The sequence below is a fragment of the Vipera berus genome (assembly GCF_964194415.1).
Source record: "Vipera berus genome assembly, chromosome: 3".
NCBI lineage: Eukaryota > Metazoa > Chordata > Lepidosauria > Squamata > Viperidae > Vipera > Vipera berus.
In genome coordinates this window covers 197257240-197280917 of record NC_138204.1, presented here as the reverse complement: position 1 = coordinate 197280917, position 23678 = coordinate 197257240, and the positions used below count along the sequence as shown (strand labels likewise).

Here is a 23678-nt window from a genome sequence, read left to right as displayed (position 1 = left end):
AGGGCAGCTCATAACAATGAAAAAGAAACTACATTTTATTTGCTTGTTTAATAATTTAATTTGTAGAAGAGCTATTTTTATCTTTGCTCTTTATTCCTGGGGAAATGTTAGAATATCTGAAAATGGGATCTGCCCTTCCAGTTTTGCAAATGGCAGGATGGGAAAGTTTCAAGCCAGGCAGGATGATGGTGGTGATTCATAGTGAGGCTTGTATGACGTACATTAATCTTTGAGATAGAATTTCCGTCAAATTTATTCCTCCCTTTTCCTTTCCAGGAAGCGAAGCTGATTTTAGTTCATCGAGTAGTACAGGAAGCATTTCAGCTCCTGAAGTCCACATGTCTGCTGGTTCCATAAACAAAAGATCATCATTTCCCCGCAAGTATGTCACAATACTTTATTCCCTTTTCATCTGGGTTACTTATAGGGAAGTGTGGGCATTACAAGTATTCCTCGACTTATAACCACAACTGAGCCCCAAATTTCCATTACTAAGCAAGACAGTTGCTGTTAAGTGAGCTTTGCCCAATTTTATAACCTTTCTTGCAGTTGTTAAGTTAGTAACATAGTTGTTAAGTGAATCTAGCTTTGCCATTGACTTTGCTTGTCAGAAGCTTGCAAAGGGGAATCACAAGCACACTGCAACCGTCATAAATACATGCCAGTTGTCAAGCATCTGGATTTTGATCATCGTGACCATGGGGATACTGCAACAGTCATTAAGTATGAAAAATCTGGAAAAAAAACTATTAAAAATACGTGCTGGTTTAACTTTGAACAGTCATTAAATGAATGGTTATACTGTTAATCGAGGACTATCTTTATTAGAGTATAGCAGAGAAGGAAAATAATTTAAATGGTCAATTCTACCCATGCATGCATTCCAATGTTGCATCTGTGATAAGTAGTAGAAAGAGAAATCTAACACTTACATAAAAATTATTATCTTGAGACACTGTTAGGCCCAGGATTGCCTGAAATCAATTTTTGTAGTTCTGAGAAGCCCTTTAAGTACTGCTTCCAAAGATCAGTGGTGCATTTTCCTGCCCGTTATGAAGCAAAGGACACCTGAAAGCTGAAGTTTAAATAATAAAACATGCTTAATGTTGTTCTTAAAATTAAGAAAATAGCCCCATTCCTCCTCCAAAGCAGGGTAGGATTAAAAAAATGGCACCACCTATGTGACAGGGTCTCAACTACTTTTCTCTGTGTTCCATCAACTGCAACTTTAGGACCTATCAAAAAATATCAAAAGCAGCTTCAAATGATTGCCCAAAACTCTTTTAAAGGTATAAAACTTTCTTCATATTACTTTTACAACCCAACAAAGTGAAAAATAATTAGAATTCAGAGAACAAGGAAACAGTTAGCCTTGTTCTCTTCACTGTACTCTCTTAATCAGTGCTTTTTTTGTAAAAGAAAAAGGTGCCGGAACTCACACGTCATACAACCCTCCCTGCGTACCCTACAAGGTTGCATCCAAAAAAGGTGCCGGAACTCCGTTCTGAGCGTTCTATGACAAAAAAAGCCCTGCTCTTAATGCTATTAACCCTCTGCCAGTACAACTTTAATCCCTTCTAGTTTTATCAGTCTGAGTAGGTGTCTTGTTGCATGTTGAAAAGTTGTGCAAAGTTGTGATTCCTTTGGGGCTACAGAACATTGGGAGCTAAGAAAGTGGCAGGTTTTTTTAAAAAAAATATTAAATTTGTGAGCCACCATCTTGCCACAATGCAAGTCTGAAACTTCTGGAATTCTTCAAAAGTTTAACAACAATTCTAGAAACCCAGGTAGTCATCATCCAAATTCTAGCAAGAGCTTACTTTGATTGGCTTTCAGGCTCATTTCCCACTTGTTGGGGTCTTTTAACTTAATGGTTGAAAAATACATTAAGGCAAATGTTTTCATGGATAAATGGTCCATGTCATCAGCTAAATGTTATGAAGAGGATTATGGTCCAAGAAAATGTAAGAAATGAAAGAATTCTTACTTTGTATTGCAAACCAGGGTTTGGGAGATGCAGGCCAAAAGAGTGTTTGTCCAGCAAAGTTGTCTCGTCTAGCTGGTGATATCTGGCCTCAAAACTTCAAGCAGGTTGAATCTGGTAGTATGGTTTTTGATGACTGTGGAGTTGTAGGAGACGGTTGCTAGAATTGGGTATGTCTATTTACTGAAAGGAAGGACTAGGGGTGACATGATAGCAGTGTTCCAATATCTCAGGGGCTGCCACAAAGAAGAGGGAGTCAAGCTATTCTCCAAAGCACCTGAAGCCAGGACAAGAAGCAACAGATGGAAACTAATCAAGAAGAGAAGCAACCTAGAACTAAGGAGAAACTTCCTGACAATTAGAACAATTAACTAGTGGAACAATGTGCCTCCAGAAGTGGTGAATGCTACAACACTGGAAGTTTTTAAGAAGACAGCCTGGACAGCCATTTGTCTGAAATGGTATAGGGTTTCCTGCCTGAGAAGGGGGTTGGACTAGATGACCTCCAAGGTCTATTCTATTCTATTCTATTCTATTCTATTCTATTCTATTCTATTCTATTCTATTCTATTCTATTCTATTCTATTCTATTCTATTCTATTCTATTCTATTCTAGCTGAGTCCGAGAGTGGGGGTCAAACGCATCATCAGTCATGAGTCCCTTTATGCCCACAAGAGATCTAAGTCCATCCCATTGTGAATTCCTTATCTATCACTAAATTGCTTTGATCATTAGTAGTTCATATTCTTGTAGAGAGCTTAAAGCTTACAATAAATCGATACCCATTTGAACTGCCTGGATCTCCTGATTTTCCTGGTGCTTGACAGGATTTTTTAAATAACTATATGGAAGATATTTTGCTTTGCTTTCTTTTAGGATGTTTTTCAACTTCCCAGTTTAGCTTGCATTCTTGGAATCCAAGGGCCAAACCAAGAAGTTGAAAACATCCTGAAATAAATCAAAGAGAAGCAATGTCCATGTTATCAAGAAGACTTTATGAAGCTTTCCAGGTTCAGTTCAAGGGAAGTTTCTTTTCTAGCATCTTGTCCGCTAATATTGCATTCTTTTGTTGGATTTTTCAGTTTTAGAGACAAGAGTTACTTTTTTTCAACTGCTGATGGTCTGTTTTACATTTAAACACATATGTTCCTACATTCATACTATTCTCACTATGTTCTGGCCAAGTACAAATTGTGGTCATTATTTCCCCTCTTTCTAACAAAATTCTTTATAGAGAGAACTGAATTAGTTTGAATTACATGAAAAAACGTGGCAGCTTCCATTCCAATCCTTCTAGGTCTCAGAAAGAATTCTGGATGTTTGAGCAGGAGCTCTTTATCATGATGACAAATCTCAACAAATGAATTAGTTGAGCCAAGGAAGCAAAAGGGGTCCTTGGTGGTCTCTGAGCTTGCTTGTTTTCTTGCAAACATTTCATTACCCAAACTAGGTAATATTACCAGCGCTAGTAAGGAGTGCAGTTTGCTGTCAGTTTATATTCTCGTGGCTTGCCTGTCAGTGTCAGAATGCCTCCATGAAGACCAACAAGCAGTCAGAAGACATGATGAAAATCCTTTAATTTTACAGCATATAGACAAATTTAACCATAGTTTCAGTTGGGGAAATGTGACCATCCTAGTCTAGGGAATTTCTAGAAGCCTGGCACTCTGACAAATTATCCATCAATAGATACACAGACACCATCAACATATATAAATTATGCAAAAGAGACAATAAACCAGCCCAAAAGGGAACAAAAAGACCCAAGCATCTCTCCACCAGCAATCAGCACCAAGATCAACACAGATGAATTCCAAGGTTAACATCAGACCAAAAATCAAGTAAACAATACCCCAGTCAAGAAACTGGCAAAGAAACCAACAGCAAACAGCCCAACTAAAGAATCTCTAAGACCACCCCCACCAACGCTGACAGACAAGTCACTAGAATATATAAACTGACAGCAAACTGCATCCCTTACTTGCACAGATGTTACCTAGTCTGGGTAATGAAACATCTGCAAGAAAACAAGTAAGCTCAGACTGTCCTAAAGATGCTTTTTCAGGAGGCAACTGGACTTTCTTGTTTTTCTTTGAAAAAGTTTCGCTTCTCATCCAAGAAGCTTCTTCAGCTCTGACTGTATGGTGGAACACCTTTGGGACAACCATGACCTGGATGACTGAGAATCTCCGTAGACATTAAGCAAGCTCAGAGAGCATCATGTCAGTCCTGAGCTGCAAATATTTTCCTTTATTAGTACCAAGGAAGCAAAGCAAGGAAAACACAGGGTTAGGCTTTTACTTTTCCACCAATGTTCTACATCATATTCTTTCAAATGGAGCCTTTGAATCAATGAGCTAAACTCTGCCTGCCAAAAATATCTTGGCCATGCCATGTATGTGCAACAGAGACACTATTTTCCTCCTGGTTTAAAATTGTAAGTGTGGCTTTTCTTCCCCACATGTGGGCCAGAGATTCATTCATGCAATTGCACTGCTGTGTCTTCTTCTTCCCTGCCTCCCCTCTTCCTTTTCTTGAAAGAAATGTGATCCAAGCCACTAACCTCTGTCTTAAGAAGCTTCTGTGACAAACAGCCATGATACCATCTGGATGATATAAAGTGTTCCTTGCAATGGGTGGAGGAAACCAATTCAAAGAGATGCTTAATTAAGACTTCCTGCTTCTTGACTGGTGACTTCTCATCCATGCGTTCTGCCTATTATTTGTCAGCTTATTTTTATACTTCAGAAGATACAGTTTTAATTATTAGATGTGGGTGTATACACATACACATATGAACACACACACACACACACACACACAGAGAGAGAGAGAGAGAGAGAGAGAGAGAGAGAGAGAGAGAGAGAGAGAGAGAGAGAGAAAGCGCTCTTAATAAGCATGTGTAACTTGTTCAGTATTCACTTTAAAGATCTATCATAATATTAAGTTATAAAAATATATTTGATCTATACTTTTCCAGTGAATAGATTCTCTAACCAATGGTCAAAGCAAAGTGAGCATGGTTCATTACTATGTCAATGCCATGTTGTTCTTATGAAATATGGTTAGAAATCAAACATTTTTAAAAAATGGTACTTTTACTATATAAGAAAACAAGGTCTCATGACTTCAAAATTAAATTTGCAATCATTAGAAGAAAAAAAAGAGTGAAAGTATGATTACAATCTGGCATAGTGCCTGAATAGACCATGGATGTTTACAATCTTGGCTTAGTCTCTTGTGACCTCTGCACATTGTAATTTAGAGCAATTATTAAATAAAAACAGGCAAGCAACTCTAAACTAATGTTTCTCAATCTCGGTGACTTTTAGAATTTGTGGACATCAACTACCAGAATTTCCAAGCCAGCAAGCCTACTTTTTTCAACAAAAGTTTATAAAATAGCAAAAATGTACTTCTTTTTGCCAAGCTTTTGATTATTGGAATAAACCTGGTTTTAATGTTTAAATTTGATTTTACTTGCATTGAGTTTCCTGTTATGTTTTATATTTTGTATTTTTGTTAATTTTTAATCAGTTCAAACAAACAGGAAGGTAGAATATAAATTCAGTGATTAAATACATAAATAAAACTACTGTCAGAAGAGAATATTTGTAGTTCAGGGTTGAACTGTGTGGTTCTTGTTGCTCTCTGAGCTTGGTGGTTTTCTTGCAGATATTTCATTACCAAACTAGGTAACATCATCAGTTACCTACTAGTACTGGTGATGTTACCTAGTTTAGTAATGAAATGTCTGCAAGAAAGCTACCAAGCTCAGAGAGCAACAAGGACCTCATAAATACCTATTTTGGGTGTTGGTGACCCACCAAACCACTGCAAGGCATCCCAAAACAATGTAAAATATGTTAACATTTCACAAGATTTCAGCAGGGCTGAGTGAAATTACTGAGTGAAATATTTGAATTTGAATTTGAATTTTATTGAATTTATATACCGCCCTTTCCCGTAGGACTCAGGGCGGTTTACAGGGCATAAAAAACGTCAATACAAAAATTAAGAACAATTAAAAGGATTAAACTAAATCCCTGAAAAAATATAAAACATATAAAACCCCAGTTAAAACCCAATTAAAACTCAGCCTGGGCCGGAAAGCTCGAAGAGCCAGCTCTTCAGGTCTCAGCGAAATGATCGAAGGTCGGGGGCAGTCCTAAGCTCCACGGGCAGTGTTGTGTCAGTAGTTAATAAATGAGTGGTTTCTGTGAAGCGGGAAACACGGGTGCAATTATTGGTTGATGTTTAAACGGCGGGAAATTCCGGGCTGGGGATTGGCTACAGTTCAAGCGTTCCGGAGTATATAAGCCGAAGTTTAACTGACAGTTGACAGTTGACATATGTGTATTAATAAACGTTCTTACTGTGAAACCTCACTGAGTCATTCGTCTGTCCGAACTTAACAAGTGGCGACGAAGGTGGGATAGACGGCGGACTAGTGAAGGAGCGGCGATAATCAGCTGTGCGTAAGGCGGTAAAATTTAAAACACAGTCAACCGTCGGCGGCCGCGGCGGAATTCAACAAACCTCCGAATGGCGCAAGTCGGCTCTTTGAAAGAGTTCGATCCAAACTACCCTGAGGATTGGGAAGAATACGTTGGCCAGGTCGAAGGGTTTTTGCTTGTTAATGGCATAACCGATGACCGGAAGAAGGCTGCAGCTCTATTGACTATCAGCGGCACACCCGTTTACCAGGTTGCCGTCGGCCTGTGCCAACCAATGCCGGTATCAAGTGTCTCCTACGCTGACTTACTGGCCAAATTAAAAGTGCATTTTATGCCAAAGAGATCTGAACTGTTTTGGAGGCGTATATTTGAAAAGTGCAATCAGAGACCCGGCGAGTCCATCACGAAGTTCGTCGCAGCGGTCAGAGAGGCAGCTTTGCGCTGCAAATATGATAACCTCGAAATCAGAATTCGAGACAGAGTAGTGCTGGGCTTGCGTGATGAACAATTACAAAATCGAATTATTGCTAAGCCCACCGGTGATCTACAAGAAGTCCTCGACGAATTACTAACGTACGAATCTACTGGAAGTGGAAGTCAAGACCCCCCCCCCCGCAATAGCATGGGCGCTTCAGCCGAAATAAATCTGGAAAGCCATGTGGACAGTGGGGAGGTGGATCAACAATGGGAAGCCGACATAGCCGAAGTCGCCAGAAGATTCGGGAAAATGTCGGCAAGACCCTCTCGCAACGAAGCACCAGAACTGGGACGCAGATACCAGGCAACAGCACCGCAAAGACAACCGAGGGACAACCCGACCAGACCGCGCGACACAGACACCAGATGTGGAAGCTGCGGTGGCAACCATCCCAGAGCAACTTGCAGATTCCGTTCCGCAAAATGCAGGATGTGCGGAAAAACGGGCCACATCCAGGCCATTTGCCATAGCCGACCTCGCGACAATCGCCTCCATGAAATTGACGTTTGGGCCAAAGGTAAGGTAACCCCCTACTGTCGTGGCATTGAGACCCCTAGACCTTTGGCACGTAACCCCAACCGCGGGAAGGTGGCTAGAGTCAACCACATAGGGAACCCAAAAATTAATCATATTCTGAGGCCTAAACTAAAAATTGTAGTCCATTTGCAAGGAATTCCCTGCAAAATGGAAGTTGATTCTGGGGCCTCAGTATCAATAATTTCTAGTGAAACTCTTCAACATATTGAGCTTAGTAGTGGCCGTATAATTCCACTTAATCCGACTAAGATACAATTAGCGGATTTCCAAAAAACCCCAATACATATTAAGGGGAAAGTTACCATTAAGGTTAAATATAAAGGATTTAATGGCTTCTTAGACTTATTAGTCACCGAAGGCCAAAGGACTAGTTTAATTGGCCTTAACTGGTTCCCAGCCCTAGGAATTTGGGTCAGGGGAATAAATACTATTAATACTAAGACCCTCAAGTCTGTCTGCGATGAGTTCGCAGACGTATTTGATGGGTCTTTAGGTAAATATAAAGGGCCCCCTATTAATTTTAATCTAGACCCTGCAGTAAAACCCATTAGGCTTAAGGCCCGACGGGTGCCTTTTGCCCTTAAACAAAAAATCGAGGCCGAGCTCGATAAGCTTGTAGGCCAAGGCGTACTAGAACCGGTCGAGGGAGGCTTGTGGGAGACACCAATCGTCACACCCCTAAAACCTAATGGGGATGTGAGGATTTGTGCCGATTATAAAGCCACCCTGAACTTAGGAATGAAAAAGCATGCTTACCCGGTCCCGACGGTGAAGCAGGTCCTCGCGACGATCCAGGACGGCGCCATCTTTGCCAAGCTTGACTTGGCGCAGGCGTATTTGCAACTCACTGTTTCCAGGGAAGCTGCTGAAGCTCAAACAATTCTTACCCACAAGGGGGCGTTCCGAGTCCATAGATTGCAATTTGGCATTGCAGCAGCTCCAGGCATCTTCCAGGAGGTGATGGAGAGGACCTTAAAGGGCATACCTGGTGTATGCCCTTACTTTGATGATGTCCTGATTGCTGGTAAAACTGAAGAAATATTAGCTGAGCATCTGGAACAGGTACTGGGGAAATTTAGAGAGGCAGGACTAAAATTAAAAAAGGAAAAATGTTTTATTGGAGTTAAATCCACTGAATTCTTAGGGTTTAGAATTGATGAAAAAGGGATACACCCTACTGCAGAAAAAATTAGAGCAATTAAATTAGCACCTGAACCTAAAAACAAGGCTGAATTACAAGCCTTTTTAGGGTTAGTTAACTTTTATCACACATTCTTGCCACACAAAGCTGCTATTGCTGAACCATTACATAGATTGTTAGACAGAAAAAACCCTTGGCAGTGGCAAGAAAAACATAGAATTAGCTTTCAAACCTTAAAGGATCTTTTATCTAGCCAATCCATGGTTACACATTTTATAGAAAACAAACCAATCTACTTAGCGTGCGATGCTTCACCTTATGGTGTTGGCGCTGTCATAAGCCACATGGATAATCAGGGCCATCAAAAGCCAATTGCATATTATTCCAGGACGCTCACCAAAGCTGAACGGAATTATGCACAAATAGACAGAGAAGCATTAGCTATAGTGGCAGGGGTTAAAAAGTTCCATGATTACCTTTATGGTAGGAACTTTACCATATTCACTGACCACAAACCATTACTGGGACTGTTTACCACAGATAAACAGACACCCCAGATAATGTCTCCCAGGATGCTTAGGTGGTCAATTTTCCTGTCAGCATATTCTTTCTCCTTGAAACATAGACCTGGCAAGGAAATGGGCCATGCAGATGCCCTTAGCAGACTACCCTTAAATGACACTGAGGATGACCCTGCGCCAGTAGGACAAATTCTGTCTTTACAAGAAATACCTGAATGCCCTTTAACAGCTAGAGACATTGCTGATGCCACTAAAAAAGACCTAATCCTCAATAGAATTACAACATGGGTACAAGGTGGATGGCCAAATAAGAATCCTGACCCTAATTTCACTCCATATTTTAGGAGAAAAGATGAATTATCATCTCATTTGGGGTGCATCTTGTGGGGTAACCGAGTTGTCATTCCTGAACATCACAGGAATACTGTAATTGCTGAATTACATGAGGGTCACCCAGGGATTGTCCACATGAAGGCTTTAGCGAGAAGTCATTTGTGGTGGCCGGGGTTAGACAAGGCAATTGAAGAGTGCGTATCTGGGTGTTATCAGTGTCAGCGCTCTAGGCCTGAACAGGCACATGCACATACCCATAAGTGGGAGATGGCCAGGAACCCTTGGTCTCGTATACATATTGATTTTGCGGGGCCATTTCAAGGCATAACATTCTTAGTTGTGGTAGACAGTTTCTCCCGGTGGTTGGAGGTTGTGCCTGTTACCACTATGTCATCTGCTAAAACAATTCAGGTTTTGAGGGGCCTCTTTGCCACCCATGGGTTACCTGATGTGATTGTATCTGATAATGGGCCCCAATTCACCTCTGCTGAATTTCAGGATTTCCTCAAGGCCAATTGGATTAGGCACGCGACGTCGGCACCCTTTCACCCCTCCACCAATGGCTTGGCTGAACGCAACGTCAGAACCACAAAAGACGCTCTGAAGAGGATCATACGTGGCGATTGGCACCAGAGACTTGCCAAGTTCTTGCTGGCTCAGCACACGACCCCCTGCACGGCTACCGGTAAAAGCCCAGCTGAGATGAGGTGGGGCAGAAGACTAACCACTAAATTGGACAGGTTACACCCTGACAGATTGCACACAACTGCTGAACCTGACATACCAAACCGGTCTCTCAACATTGGAGACTTAGTTTGGGCCAGGAACTACGGACTTGGGGACAAATGGGTTCCAGGGGTAGTCACTGACATAACGGGGCCGTTATCTTACACCATTGAGGGGGAAGGGAATAGAGTATTCAGAAGACATATTGACCAATTAAGGAAGAGAGCAACCGAAAATGTGTTAGACAAGGCGGGTCAAAATGAACAATTGTGCGACTCTACGTTTAGGCACAACCAGTCTGATACTACAGTTGTTGAGGGGGGAGTGGGAACTCAACCCAGGTTAGCAGAAACAATTCCACAACAAGGTCAATTCGATTGGGAGTTGTTTCCAATGGAAAGACCAGCTGTGCCTGCGCAACAACAACAACAACAACAATTATCAGATAGAGCATTACCAGAGCCAGTGTCCCAAACATCTAGGCCCATAACAAGCAGCCAGTCTGCAAACACAACTGTAAGTTGCAAGGTCAATAGATATCCTTCAAGGGTTCACAAGCCACCAAAATATTTGAAAGATTACGTTAATAAATAACATCATCTGGGGGGAAAGGGGTGTTGTGTCAGTAGTTAATAAATGAGTGGTTTCTGTGAAGCGGGAAACACGGGTGCAATTATTGGTTGATGTTTAAACGGCGGGAAATTCCGGGCTGGGGATTGGCTACAGTTCAAGCGTTCCGGAGTATATAAGCCGAAGTTTAACTGACAGTTGACAGTTGACATATGTGTATTAATAAACGTTCTTACTGTGAAACCTCACTGAGTCATTCGTCTGTCCGAACTTAACAGGCAGCTGGTTCCAAAGGGCAGGAGCACCCACTGAGAAAGCCCTCCCCCTGGGTGTTATCCGCCGGCATTCTTTTACCGGCGGCACCCTGAGAAGGCCCTCCCTGTGGGAGCGCACAGGACGAAGGAAACTTGATGCCGGCAGCAGGTGTTCCCTCAGATATCCTGGACCCAAGACCCATGGCAGTCTTGCATTGATACTCACACAATTTGGAAACTTCCAGTCAAGAGACTCTGGAACTGTATTGGTTTCAATGGGCAACACCCACATTGACATTCCCTGGAGATTCTATACTGTTCCTTACTGCCTTTTTTATTCAACGGGGAGGGCAATTTAACAAGGCATGAAGTCAACTCTCATCATAAACTCCCTTCACATATGATAAAGATTTCTACACTTTGGATGGTGGTCTGTTTTCCAAAATATATTTTATGAAACCTTAGTTTGGGGCATGTAAAAACAGCCTGTAAAATATCCTGTTGTCATCTGCCAGCAAACAGAGATTTGAACTCTGATGTCTTTGTTCCCAGTCCAGGAGTCTTTCTGTTATACCATATTAACTCTAGATCAGTTAATAATTCTGTACTTACAACCATCAAGTAGGAGCTCTGTGTATCCACATTTAAAAATTTTAAAAACAAAAGTTGATTTATTGTAAAAGTCTCGTGGACTAGCTCAATAAACCAGTTAATCTAGGGATGCATAGTTGAGTTATTTGGTATAAAAGAGAAATTCTTCCTTAAATGAGAAAGAATACAGCAAAGGGCTCTGCTAACTACCCTGATTCAAAATAAATATTTTAAATATATATGCTACCTGGTTAATTTGGCCCGTGATAAAATTGACCTACAGAGATCTTGGTAATTAATGTCAAAGGCAATCAATAAAAACTGTCACAACTTCATGTCTTTTTTAAAAAGACATATTATAACCCATTGTTGATATTGTTGTCTCTTCTAGCCGGGGGCCTCATGGACGCAATCATGGTTCCTTGCCTTATAAGTCTGGGTCCAGCCCTCCAACCATAACCCGTGAGAAGGACTTTTTGTCAATGCTGTGCAAAAATCAGTTGAGTCCTGTCAATCCCCATCAGAATTATGGTGCCTCTTCAGCCAGCAGCAGCAATTCCGGTTCATACAAGGGAAATGATAATAGCCCGACTTTTAGGCAAGTGAATTTCTCCAATAATATTTATCTCCTTGCTATCCTACCACTTTCCAAATCTTTAAACTCTTTCATCTCTAGCTGCCACTAGAGTTTCTCCAGGGAACATTATTTCAAGCTCATGAAATCTCTTGATCTTTGAGTTGCTTGTTTTGAGCCTCTGAACAAGGTCTTCTATTTTTTCTCCCCTTGGAAGAAGGATTCTTTCAAAAGGTCACATTCCTAACTTAATATCTGTGTTAACTATTTTTCTTTCCTTTTGAACCCATCTCCTGTGTGATGGGATGTAATCTAACACCATTTCCCATTCCTTGGCCTGCATCTGCTTCAGAAATTCCATTGTGTGGAGCTGCTCTTAAGTTCTATTATCTTTGCCCATGTTTGACCTGTTCATTTGGTTACTTGTTTTGAAGTTTTTGCCAGAAGAAAAGAACTAATCAAGGTGATTAGTCCTGGGACTGTTAATCAATTACAAGAAACACAGTAGGTAGATTGTAGTTACTATTATACAATATGCAGTGGATTAGCCCTTGGCTTGTTGAGCTACTAGACATTTAGGATAATGTAATTTTGGTGTGCTTAAGACAAGACTTTTATTGTGTTTTTTCCAAAAATAATAAAACAAGAAGAGAAAACTTGGCTTTTCTGTTGAAATTAATTCCTTATTGGAGAAGTGTTTAAAATTGAGCTATTACCTCCCAGAGATTAATCAAGATTTCAGTCTAGAATTGTTTCAACCCAATCTGGCATTAAATGTGTGTGTGTGTACGTGTGTGTGTGTGTGTGCGTGTGTGTGTGTGTGTGTGTGAAAGAGAGAGGGAGAGAGAGAGAGAGAGAGAAATCATTTTTAAAAATGCAGCCAGTTAAGGGGTACTTATTCTGAGGTAAATGCATATAGCAGTGTTTCTCAGTTTTAGCAATTTTAAGGTTGTGGACTTCAACTCCCAGAATTCCTGACTATAGATTTCTGGGGGCTGAAGTCCACATATCTTAAAATGGCTAAAAATTGAGAATCACCGGCATATAGGAATGCAGTCAAAATCACCTATGCAGAATGCAACACAATTCTGCAAGCATAACAAATTTTTCCCTACTGCAGGCGGCCAGCACGATACAACTCTTGCGGTGAGAACCATGGGATTAAGCCACCCAGTCCAGAACAGTATCTGACCCCTCTCCAACAAAAGGAAGTTACAGTGAGGCATCTGAAAACAAAACTGAAGGAATCAGAGAGCAGACTTCAGGAAAGGTAAAAGTTCTGGCTAGAAACAAATGCAAGAAGGAGAAGCTCATTTGGAGGTTTGTGATTAGGCTATTTTCTATCATCTCTTCTAGACGGATGTCAATTATAAACCTAAATTATAGAGCTTCTAAACAATGTTTTGGGAGCTTAAGTAACTATATGGAGAAACAGACAATTTTGGAAAGGAAAATCAACATGGGACAGATAAATAGCTATATGTATTTTACTCAAAATTCTCTGGATTTGTAGCACTTCTTGATAAGAGTTGGGAAAGACAAGAGACCTCTGGTTGATCTAGTGCTGTAATCAATCTTGTGTCCTCTAACTTCAAATTCCTAAAATAAAATATTGTGGGAATTGTCTAGAATATCTGAAGGACATCAGGTTGCCTATTCACCTGTTCATACAGATTTAGACAGACTTATATTAGAGATATATTTACAGATCTGAAACTTGTATGCATTGTATCACCTACAGTTACTGTTTCCCAAGTCACAAGTCACCCCTTCTAATTCTACGTTGTGGTATAATGGGATTATTAAAACAACAGCATAAAACACAACTGCAATGAAATAGGTGGTTTTGTCAAGTGAAATGTACTCATAGGAAAAGTGTACAAGAAAATATTGGGATATATATATATATATATATATATATATATATATATATATATATATATATATATATATATATATATATATATATATATATATATATATATATATATATATATATATATATATATATATATATATATATATATATATATATATATATATATATATATATATATATATAATATGTTTTCTGAGGTTTTTGCGGGTGTTTGTATGTAGATCTTTGGTCATTCGGGTTTTTCCCCACGTAGAATTGGAGGTATCAGGGCAACGTTTCGACGAAATCTCATCCGTCATCCTCAGGATGGTGGCTTCAGCTTCGTTCTTCTGGGAGAAGTGTGTGATAGTGGCTGTTTGTTCTTCTTTTTTAAACTGCCAGAGGGGGGGTGTTCTGTGGGTGGAGGCTTGGCTGTGTTCAGTTCAGGTCTAAGGCTGGCAGCTGAGACCAGCCCATCCACTCAAAACAATCAGCCCATATATATATGTGGATCTTTGGTCATTCGGGTTTTTCCCCGCGTAGAACTAAAGGCAAATCCGAACCCACAATGATAACGAGGCACAACCACAAAACAGAAACCTAACTACAGCTGCAACATCAGCCACTTTAAACCCCTCCAAACCACACAATAAGCAAACTGACACCCACTATAAAAACATGGCACCACCACAAACACGAAGCCGAACAAAAGCAGCACAACTCACCAGCTCAGGTCTAAGGCTGGCAGCTGAGACCAGCCCATCCACTCAAAACACACCCCCACCCAATCAGAACACACCCACCATTCAAAACACACTCCCACCCAATCAGAACACACTTAATCCCCCACCCAATCAGAGCACACCTCCACCCACAAAACACACTCCCTCTGGCAGTTTAAAAAAGAGGAACAAACAGCCACATGCTTCTCCCAGAAGAAGGAAGCTGAAGCCACCAGCCTGATGATGACGGATGGGATTCCGTCGAAACGTTGCTCCTACACCTTTAGTTCTACGCGGGGAAAAACCCGAATGACCAAAGATCCACATACAAACACCCGCGAAAACCGTAGACATCTGAAGTCAGTAAAAATAAAAACGATGAACTCCGGGATATAAGAAAAAAATCTTCTTGATTGCTGAGTTTTTGTCAACAAGCTTTTGAGAGCAACAGCTTGTTGATGAAAGCTCAGCAATAAAGAAGAATTTTTTCTTATATCCCGGAGTTCATCGTTTTTATATATATGGAAAGGGACGTGGTGGCTCACTGGGTTAGGACTCTGAGCTTGTCGATCAGAAGGTCGGCAGTTTGGCGGGTCGAATCCCGAGTGCCGCATTACAGAGTGAGCGCCTGTTACTTGTCCCAGCTTCTGCCAACCTAGCAGTTCGAAAGCACGTAAAAATGCAAGTAGAAAAATAGGGACCACTATGGTGGGAAGGTAACAGTGTTCCGTGTGCCTATGGCGTCTAGTCATGCCGGCCACATGACCATGGAGACATCCTCAGACAAACGCTGGCTCTTCAGCTTTGAAACGGAGATGAGCACCGGCCCCTATATAGTGTGTGTGTGTGTGTGTGTGTGTGTGTGTGTATAATACACACACACATATATATAATACACACACACACACATATATATATACAAATACACACACATATATATATACACCTGGGGCAAGTAGCAACTTAGGAAAAAGTTCCTGTTGACTGTAAAAAACACTTGCCATGTGATCTATATTATTCTGTGCCCAAACAAAACAAAAGATATCAAAAGAAATACCTCTCCACTGTCCTACAGCTTCCTCATTAATCACCATGTCTTTACCCTCAGAGTTGGAATCTCAAAAGAGCATAACTTTTTTTTTCTCCTCCTTAGAGAAAGCGAAATCAAGGAACTTAAATCTCAACTGGCACGCATGCGCGATGACTGGATTGAAGAAGAATGTCATCGTGTGGAGGCCCAGCTTGCCTTGAAAGAAGCACGAAAAGAGATTAAACAACTCAAGCAGGTCATTGAAACAATGAAAAATAGCCTGGCTGAGAAAGACAAAGGGATTCAGAAGTATTTTGTGGACATCAACATCCAGAACAAGAAATTGGAATCTTTGCTTCAGAGCATGGAATTGGCCCAGAATGGCTCTTCTCGTGAGGATCAGAGCTTAGAATATGAATGTGAGTCACCTGACAAGTCTTTCACCACGAGTACAACTTATTCCAAGATGGCAGACAGCATGCTCACAGAGAACCATTCAGTGGAGGCAGACAGTGGTGTACTGCTCAGTGATGATGTTGCGAATGGGAATGACATTTTTGAAGAAACCATGTATGCTACCACTCCTGAATTTGGTCACTCGGTTCTTTTCACATCTTCTACTTTCAACCATCTGGATCTTGTGCAAAGCCTAGGCAACTCCCAAGTAGAGGATGACAATCACAGTGAAGCAATGGAACAAGCTGTTCAGGCTGATGTGTTGCTATACAGATCAGGCATAGAGCAGCTGATTGAGAACATGTTCAAAACCCAAGATGGTTGTCCAATCAGCCCATCTCCAGTTTTGGTGGAATCCAGTGTGTCTTGTCCTGAAAGTATCTCAAACTTGCTTGTGGATTTGACACCAACGGATCCAAATTCTGCTATCCTCTTATCTCCATTGGAACCCACGCCCACTGCCATTGATTCTCGATATTACAAAAATCGAGTCATGAAGGAACTGGATTTCATAGACTATGACACCAAGAACCTTGGGAATGTGACAAAGTTGTCTGAGGGAAACATTGTAAGAAGATATTGGAGCAGCAACTTCCTCATAGATCTGTTGGCCATTGGTGCCCCCATTGTGCCAACAATCATGTGGATGTTTAGTACTAGGAAAGGAGGAACAATTCCAATCTTCACTTTTGGAGCATTGCTTCGTGGCTGCTGCCTGCTGGCTTTAAATTCTCTTCGTCATGAACCGCTCACTCTTCAACCTTAGATAATCACTGTCTTGAATGGTGTGCCAAGAGATTGAATTCTGGTGGATATATAGTGAGGCCATTTAAAAAAAAAGTGGTGTGCATCATGGTGAAACTGCCTGTTTTGCTCCTAAATGTTTGATTTGCACTATATTTAACTGAGAACATGTTCATTGTTTGAATTTGAAGGCAAACTATTGATGGCATGGGGACTTGTTTCCATTATGTGTATACACAAGTGCATTTATAGCGCATGATCAGCACTTTCCATCCTGTGGTCGGATGTATGGATTGTGATACCAAATGTTTTCTGATGTGAAGGTCAGGTTCATTCTTTCAAAGGCACATATATAACCCCACCCAGCATGTGTTGTCTATGCTTCTTAATGGCACAATTGTGATGCAGTCATGCTCGCATTCCATTCATCATGTGTACCCAGGGATCATAACCAAATTTGCCCCCCACCCCCGTGTATTAATGTAGATGGGTGGGAATCTTGAATTGTGTTATTTTGTTTATAAATATGGCTGTGAATATATTTTACTGAGATTTGTCTGAAGTCTTAAATGAAGTCTTACTGGAAGTGTAATGTTAATCTATGAAGGAATATTTTAAATGTGTGATGTATTAATTTATTTTCCCCTTGTTTAATACAGTAATCTTTCAAGAAAGCAAAACCCTTTGAATCACATGTTGTAAATAAAGCATGCTGAAACTGAAGTGTGTTTATGGTAGTTACCTATGGTACAATACAAGAGATTTTATGCTATTGTCCATATGGAAGCTTTAGGTTATTTGAAGTAGTGGTTAATCCTCACTTTCATGTATGTGTGTGTATGTGTTGGAAGGTGTCATAAATTCTTTGTTAATTGTTAAAAATAAAGTCAATAGCAGAATGTGCAACTGCTACAAACTCTAGTTCCCTTTGAAGATTAGCCACTATTGGTAGTCCTCAATTTAGACCATTTATTAAGCTTGTCTGAAATTATGACAATGATAAAAAAGAGTGACTTAAGACCAGTCCTCACATCTCTCATTGCAACTTCTCCATGGTCTCATGATCAGAATTCAGGCACTTGGCAACCAGCATATATTTACGACAAGTTGCAGCATCTCAGGATCACACAATCGTCATTTGCAATCCTCCCAGCTGGCTTCTGACAAGCAAAGCCAATAGGGAAAGCTGGATTCGCTTAACTACCATGTGAGTCAATTAATGGCCATGGTGATTGGCTTAATGACCATGGCATAAAAGGTTTTAAGATCAGGTATGACTCATTTAATAACCACCTCACTTAGTGAGGGAAGTTTAGTCCCCATCATCATCATAAGTTGAGGAGTACATGTACATGGAGCCTGTATTTTTGCTTGGTGAATTTCATTCCTTTTGTAGCAATTACGTAGGATTTCCTCTTGATAGAAGCTTTCTGTCCTCTGTCCACTTCCCCATACCTGTCATAATTTAACCATAACCCTAACTCTTCCCAATATAATCATCTCATCTTCTTTTCCCATCTCCATCCATATCTCTTTGGAGAGATTTGTGTGCAGGAGGCTTACAGATTTCTGTGGAAGATTTATGGTTGGAGAATGAAAGTGACTGGTATGTAGTCTTTCTTAAGCATTCTTCAGTCAAGGATCACTAAAAAAAAACATTTGGAGAATGCAAGGCCACCCAGTCATCCAAATGCTCCTTGCTCATATTTTCATTTTTAAAAGCAAGGAAGTTCATATTCTGGCAAATCAAATAATGGTTACAATTGCATTTTCCTTCCCATTTTCAATGTCCTTTTCAAACTACATTTTCTACCAAGACACGTATTCCAAAATTTGATAGTCAATTATCACTTATTTTATGTGCACCAGCCTGTGAGAACAACAGTTAAGGGTGAGAAGCTCTATGACATCCCAATGTTAGATCATCATTGCTGCATTTCCTATTCAACCATTTTGGGGAGTTGGTTTTGCAAGATCACAAATGGGTACTCCATGCCTACTGTGTTCCCCCAAAAATAAGACCAGGTCTTATATAAATTTTTGCTCCAAAGGATGCATTAGGGGGTTTTTTCCAGTTAGGTCTTATTTTCGGGGAAACACGGTACTAAATATGTCCATCTGGCTGACGATCTTAACTGGAGCTTATTTGGGGGGTTGGCCTTATATTACGAGAGTCCTGAAAAATCATGCTAGGCCTAATTTTCCGGTTGGGTCTTATTTTCAGGGAAGCACATTATTTTCACCACTCAATAAACCAGTTTTGAACCATTTAGCTATTTTTTGCATCTGTCTGGCACTGTACACCCAAGGGTGGACACTGAAGCAGCCAAGTTGGAGAAGGCTAGTTTAAGGAATCAATGACCTAAATACTTGAGGAGACCAAGCCAATTACTTCCAAAATATAAGAGGACAAAAGTGCATTTATGTGGAACTGAAGCCATCTCTTCACCACATTGCCACTAAGTGGAATATGTGTAAAGATGGTGGCCGCAATTGCAATCAGAAGCCCACTGTTTTACTTGCACACCCTTTACAGCCAATGCATGTAAAAGGGCAGGGCTTTTTATCATGCAGATGGGATTCTGATTTTTGGCCCCATTTCTTGTCTTCAAAGAATATACCAAGAAAAGATTTGGTGAACCTTCAAATTCGGTATCATTGATAGAAAAACTTGGGGAAACAAAGTCTGCATTCCCTTGAGCAGTGGTAATCCATAGCATACCCACATACTGTACATTAGAGATTTTCTTTGCCCCCAAATATCCCCGATAGGCTCAAAAATAGTGCCTAACAAATTCAAAGCATATTATTAAGAAATAATCTCTCAGACCATGTTGAGATTGCTTATTCTTTGCATAAGTGCTTTGACACAGGGAAAAAAAATCACTTGAAGCAATCTGTTCAAAATAAAGGAGAATATTTGTAGCGGAGGGTTGAAATGAGGGATCCTTGGTGCTCTCTGAGCTTGAGGGTTTTCTTACAGACGTTTCACTACCCAAACTAGGTAACATCATCTCTGCTACTGCTGATATTTCCTAGTTTGAGTAATGAAACACCTGCAAGAAAACAACCAAGCTCAGAGAGTACCAAGGACCCCTGAAAAATGTATGTGTTTGGGTTTTTATATCTTTTTTTCATAGTCTATAGACTCACACCTGGATGTCCTGGACAGTATTTATTTATTTTATTGAATTTGTATACCGCCCTATTCCCGTAGGACTCAGGGCGGTTTACAGGGCAGTTAAAACTATGAAATACAAAAATTAAAATCAATTAAAACAATTAAATTAAATTCAAGCCCCAAAAGTAAATCTAAAACCCAATTAAATTAACAACCCCACAGTCTGGACCAAACAGCTCAAAGAGCCAAGTTTTCAGGTCCCGGCGAAATGAGCGAAGGTCGGGGGCAGTCCTAAGTTCCGTGGGTAGTTGGTTCCATAGGGCAGGCGCACCCACAGAGAACGCCCTTCCCCTGGGAATGGCCCGTCGGCATTCATTAACCGGCGGTACCCTGAGAAGGCCCTCCCTGTGGGGGCGCACAGGACGATGGGAAGATGATGCCGGCAGCAGGTGTTCCCTTAGATAGTCCGGACCCAAGCCATTTAGGGCTTTATAGGTCATTACCAGTAGGGGTTGTGGTGGGGAAAAGACAAAACAAAATAATTTCAACTGGAACAAGGCTGTGGACCTTGACAGTGGCCAGGGCGGCTGAGAAAAGGGTGAGGACAGAGGAAAGGAAGGTGCCAGACAGCTCAAGGGCAAACAGGCATGCATTCGGGCTGGGCAGAAGAGGGAGAAAAGGGATGACAGATGCCAACCCAACCTTAGTTGCTGCATTAAATCAGTCCAATTTCACTCTGGATTTTCTTTCAGCAGAAACTGCAGCAAAAGCATGAGTTTGGTAGAAATTCCAGAAAGAAACGGTTTGCTTCAAGTTCAAAACACCTTTTCTATTTCATTCTCTTCCCTTTCTCCCACTAACAGTAACCTTTTTTTTTTTTTACTCTCCCGAAGGAGCAGGTGGCTAGAACAACATTGCTGGAAACTTGATAAATAGCACTACCAGTTGCTAATGAGTGATATTATTACAAGTCATTGGAATATATATTTCAACTCTCTTCTGTACATAATCTTCATTTCAATTTGGATAATCAGCAGGTCTCTTTATTGATATAAAGTCTTCGAATCTGCTTTTCAAGCGGTAGTCTGAATCTATTATATTGCCAGAATTCTGTGTTCTTACTGACAGTATTCACAATTTTCCCCTTAGAAGTTGTTTTTTTTATTGGATCCCATTGAAACAAAGAAAAAGAAACCTAAATCCCATTACTTTCAATAAAATTTTGTGATATTTAGGTTTATTCTCAGAAGAATATTCATTTTTTGAGTTCTACTCAAATAACTCCAGCAATTAACTAACATAATCTTATATTCCCATATTTAGATTCTCCTAGTCTATGAAAGATTCAGATCAATATGTCTAAACTCTCATATAACTGAATACTAGAAAAAGTACAGTGACAGTGTTTGCTTATCCAACTCCTTTTGAGAAGTCCACATTAAGAATTAAAAAAACACACATTAAAAACTAGTACTACTAATCCATTTCATCAACATCAACTGAGTAACTTTTTAATGCAGGAAATTTACTTCTATTATGAGAATTTTAGACAACTCTTACTCTTGCTTTTATGACTGGTGGATCAGAGAGGATGAGACTCACCCATGAGACATTCCTGAACAAGGAGCTCTGAGAACACAGGACTCCTATAAGACTTCCAAGCTTTTGAGTTTGACAAGCACTCAAGAACTGGGTCAGCATGCTATATTAAGATACTGGAGTAATTCATTCCAGGCAAGAATAAACAAATGCTTATTTTTCTCTTTAGAGAAATCTTACTTCATATTGATTTATGATAACCTTATATTTATTTTCAGAATTATGGATGCTTGGCCTAGAAGCAATAACCCGTTACCAAGTAATAAAAGTTTATTTATAATCTTGTGCTATTCCCTATTTGCCTCCAATATTTTTATTTATTTAAAAGGTTTATATGGTCACCAGTGGTGGGATTCAAATATGTGAACAACCGGTTCTCTGTGTGGATGCCGCTTCTAGAAGTCCATTCTGGGCCTGAGTAACAAAAAATTAGCTATCGGTTCTGCCAAAGTGGTGCGAACCAGCTGAATCCCACCACTGATGGTCACCTATCTTAAGCAACTCAGGGCAGCTCACAACATAACCATAAAAAACCCACATAAAACATTGAAAAGATCAGACAAAAACAAAAGCTTTAACTATTCCCTACTGCTCCTCAGTAAGCTACAATGACCCTTGTTTCATTCCTTTCTGTCCTATCCTGAGTAAAAAGCCAGGTCTTGATGGCTTTCCCAAAAACTAAAATGGGGAGGGGGTTAAATTATTGGGGGGGAAGGGCATTCCATAGGTTAGAGACAGCCATGTAAAGGCACCCTTCTGAGGCCCTATTAAGTGGAAGGATTTCAGGGAAAGGATCTAGATTAATGTGCCTACTGTACCTTATGTAGAATTTGACAGCCAGATATTCTTAAGATAGAGGTGGTTCTGCAAATAACCAGGTCCACTGCCATGTAAGGCTTGTAAGAAAACCAGCATGTTGAATTGGACTCAGAAGGAAACTGTGAGCAGGTGCAGCTCATAGAGGTCTAGGAAAACCTATTAACACCTAATACTGTGCACACTGATGCATTCTAGACCAGGTGTAACTTCCAAGTGTCCTTCAAGGGCAGCCCTATGTAAAGTGCACTCCACTCTAAATGGGAAGTAACTAAAGCAAGAGTTATCATGAGCAAGGACTCTCAGTCCAGGAAAGGACGCAATGGGCATACAAGATGTGCAAACTGCCACTTGCTCATCAACCAAAAGCTACAAGTTCAGGATACCCAAGTTGCGCGCCAGCTTGGTCCAGGGGAGGACAACCCCATTCAAGACACCATTGTTTGAGAGGCCAAAAACCTAGAGTCATTCCATCTTGTGAGAGTTGAGCCCACACAAAATGTCACAGCCTCCAAGGACTTGGACAGCAGCATAAAAGCATTACTTGCCTAGCCCAGGGTAGAAATGAATAACTGGGTATCTTCAGCATACTGATGAGACTACACCCTATGCTTTCAGATGACCTATGCAGCAGTTTCACATAGATGTTAAAGGCGAAATACACAAGCCCTAAGGCAACCCCCCATTGCAGGGGTCTAGGGCTTGACCTCTTGTCTATCAACTGGAACCAGTAAGAGACAAAAGGAGGGTTTTGCTGGGAACCATATCACATAAAATTGTCACTTAATTTTTCCCTATTTGAAAATAAGCATCTAATTCTGAAACAGATATGCCAGAGACACAAAGCAAAAAAGTCAATGTCACCACAACTGGCATTTACTTTCTGCATAATGCTGTCAGTTCAGTCAGCTTCTTCACAAGATGCAATACAATACCAAGCACTTGTGTCAGAATCCATTTATATCACATTCATAAATGCATGTTTAAAACATTATCCCCCCCCCATGGATTCTGCCATCTCCCGAGGAAGGAGGAGCACATGTGGATCCAGCCTGCCTTAGGTTATTTCAAAGACCAAGAGAAACCTTTTGAACTGGGGGAACAAAGGGGAGGGTTAGAGAAGGAGGCATCTGGCCTGTGTCTCCATTTGAATCTGTAAAGGAAG

The 23678-nt window shown here is 40.6% G+C and overlaps 1 protein-coding gene across 1 annotated transcript in view; it reads left to right on the top strand.

The window, feature by feature from the left end:
- Positions 1 to 16999, top strand: part of SYBU (syntabulin) — a gene marked incomplete at both ends in the record, with an annotated part of 46977 nt that extends 29978 nt beyond the window's left edge. The window contains 4 exons of the mRNA XM_081325622.1: positions 277 to 382; positions 11985 to 12191; positions 13288 to 13437; positions 15901 to 16999. Of these exons, the coding sequence (XP_081181748.1) occupies positions 277 to 382; positions 11985 to 12191; positions 13288 to 13437; positions 15901 to 16999 (1562 nt within the window). The remainder of the gene's footprint in view (positions 1 to 276; positions 383 to 11984; positions 12192 to 13287; positions 13438 to 15900) is intronic.
- Positions 17000 to 23678: the final 6679 nt, after the last annotated feature.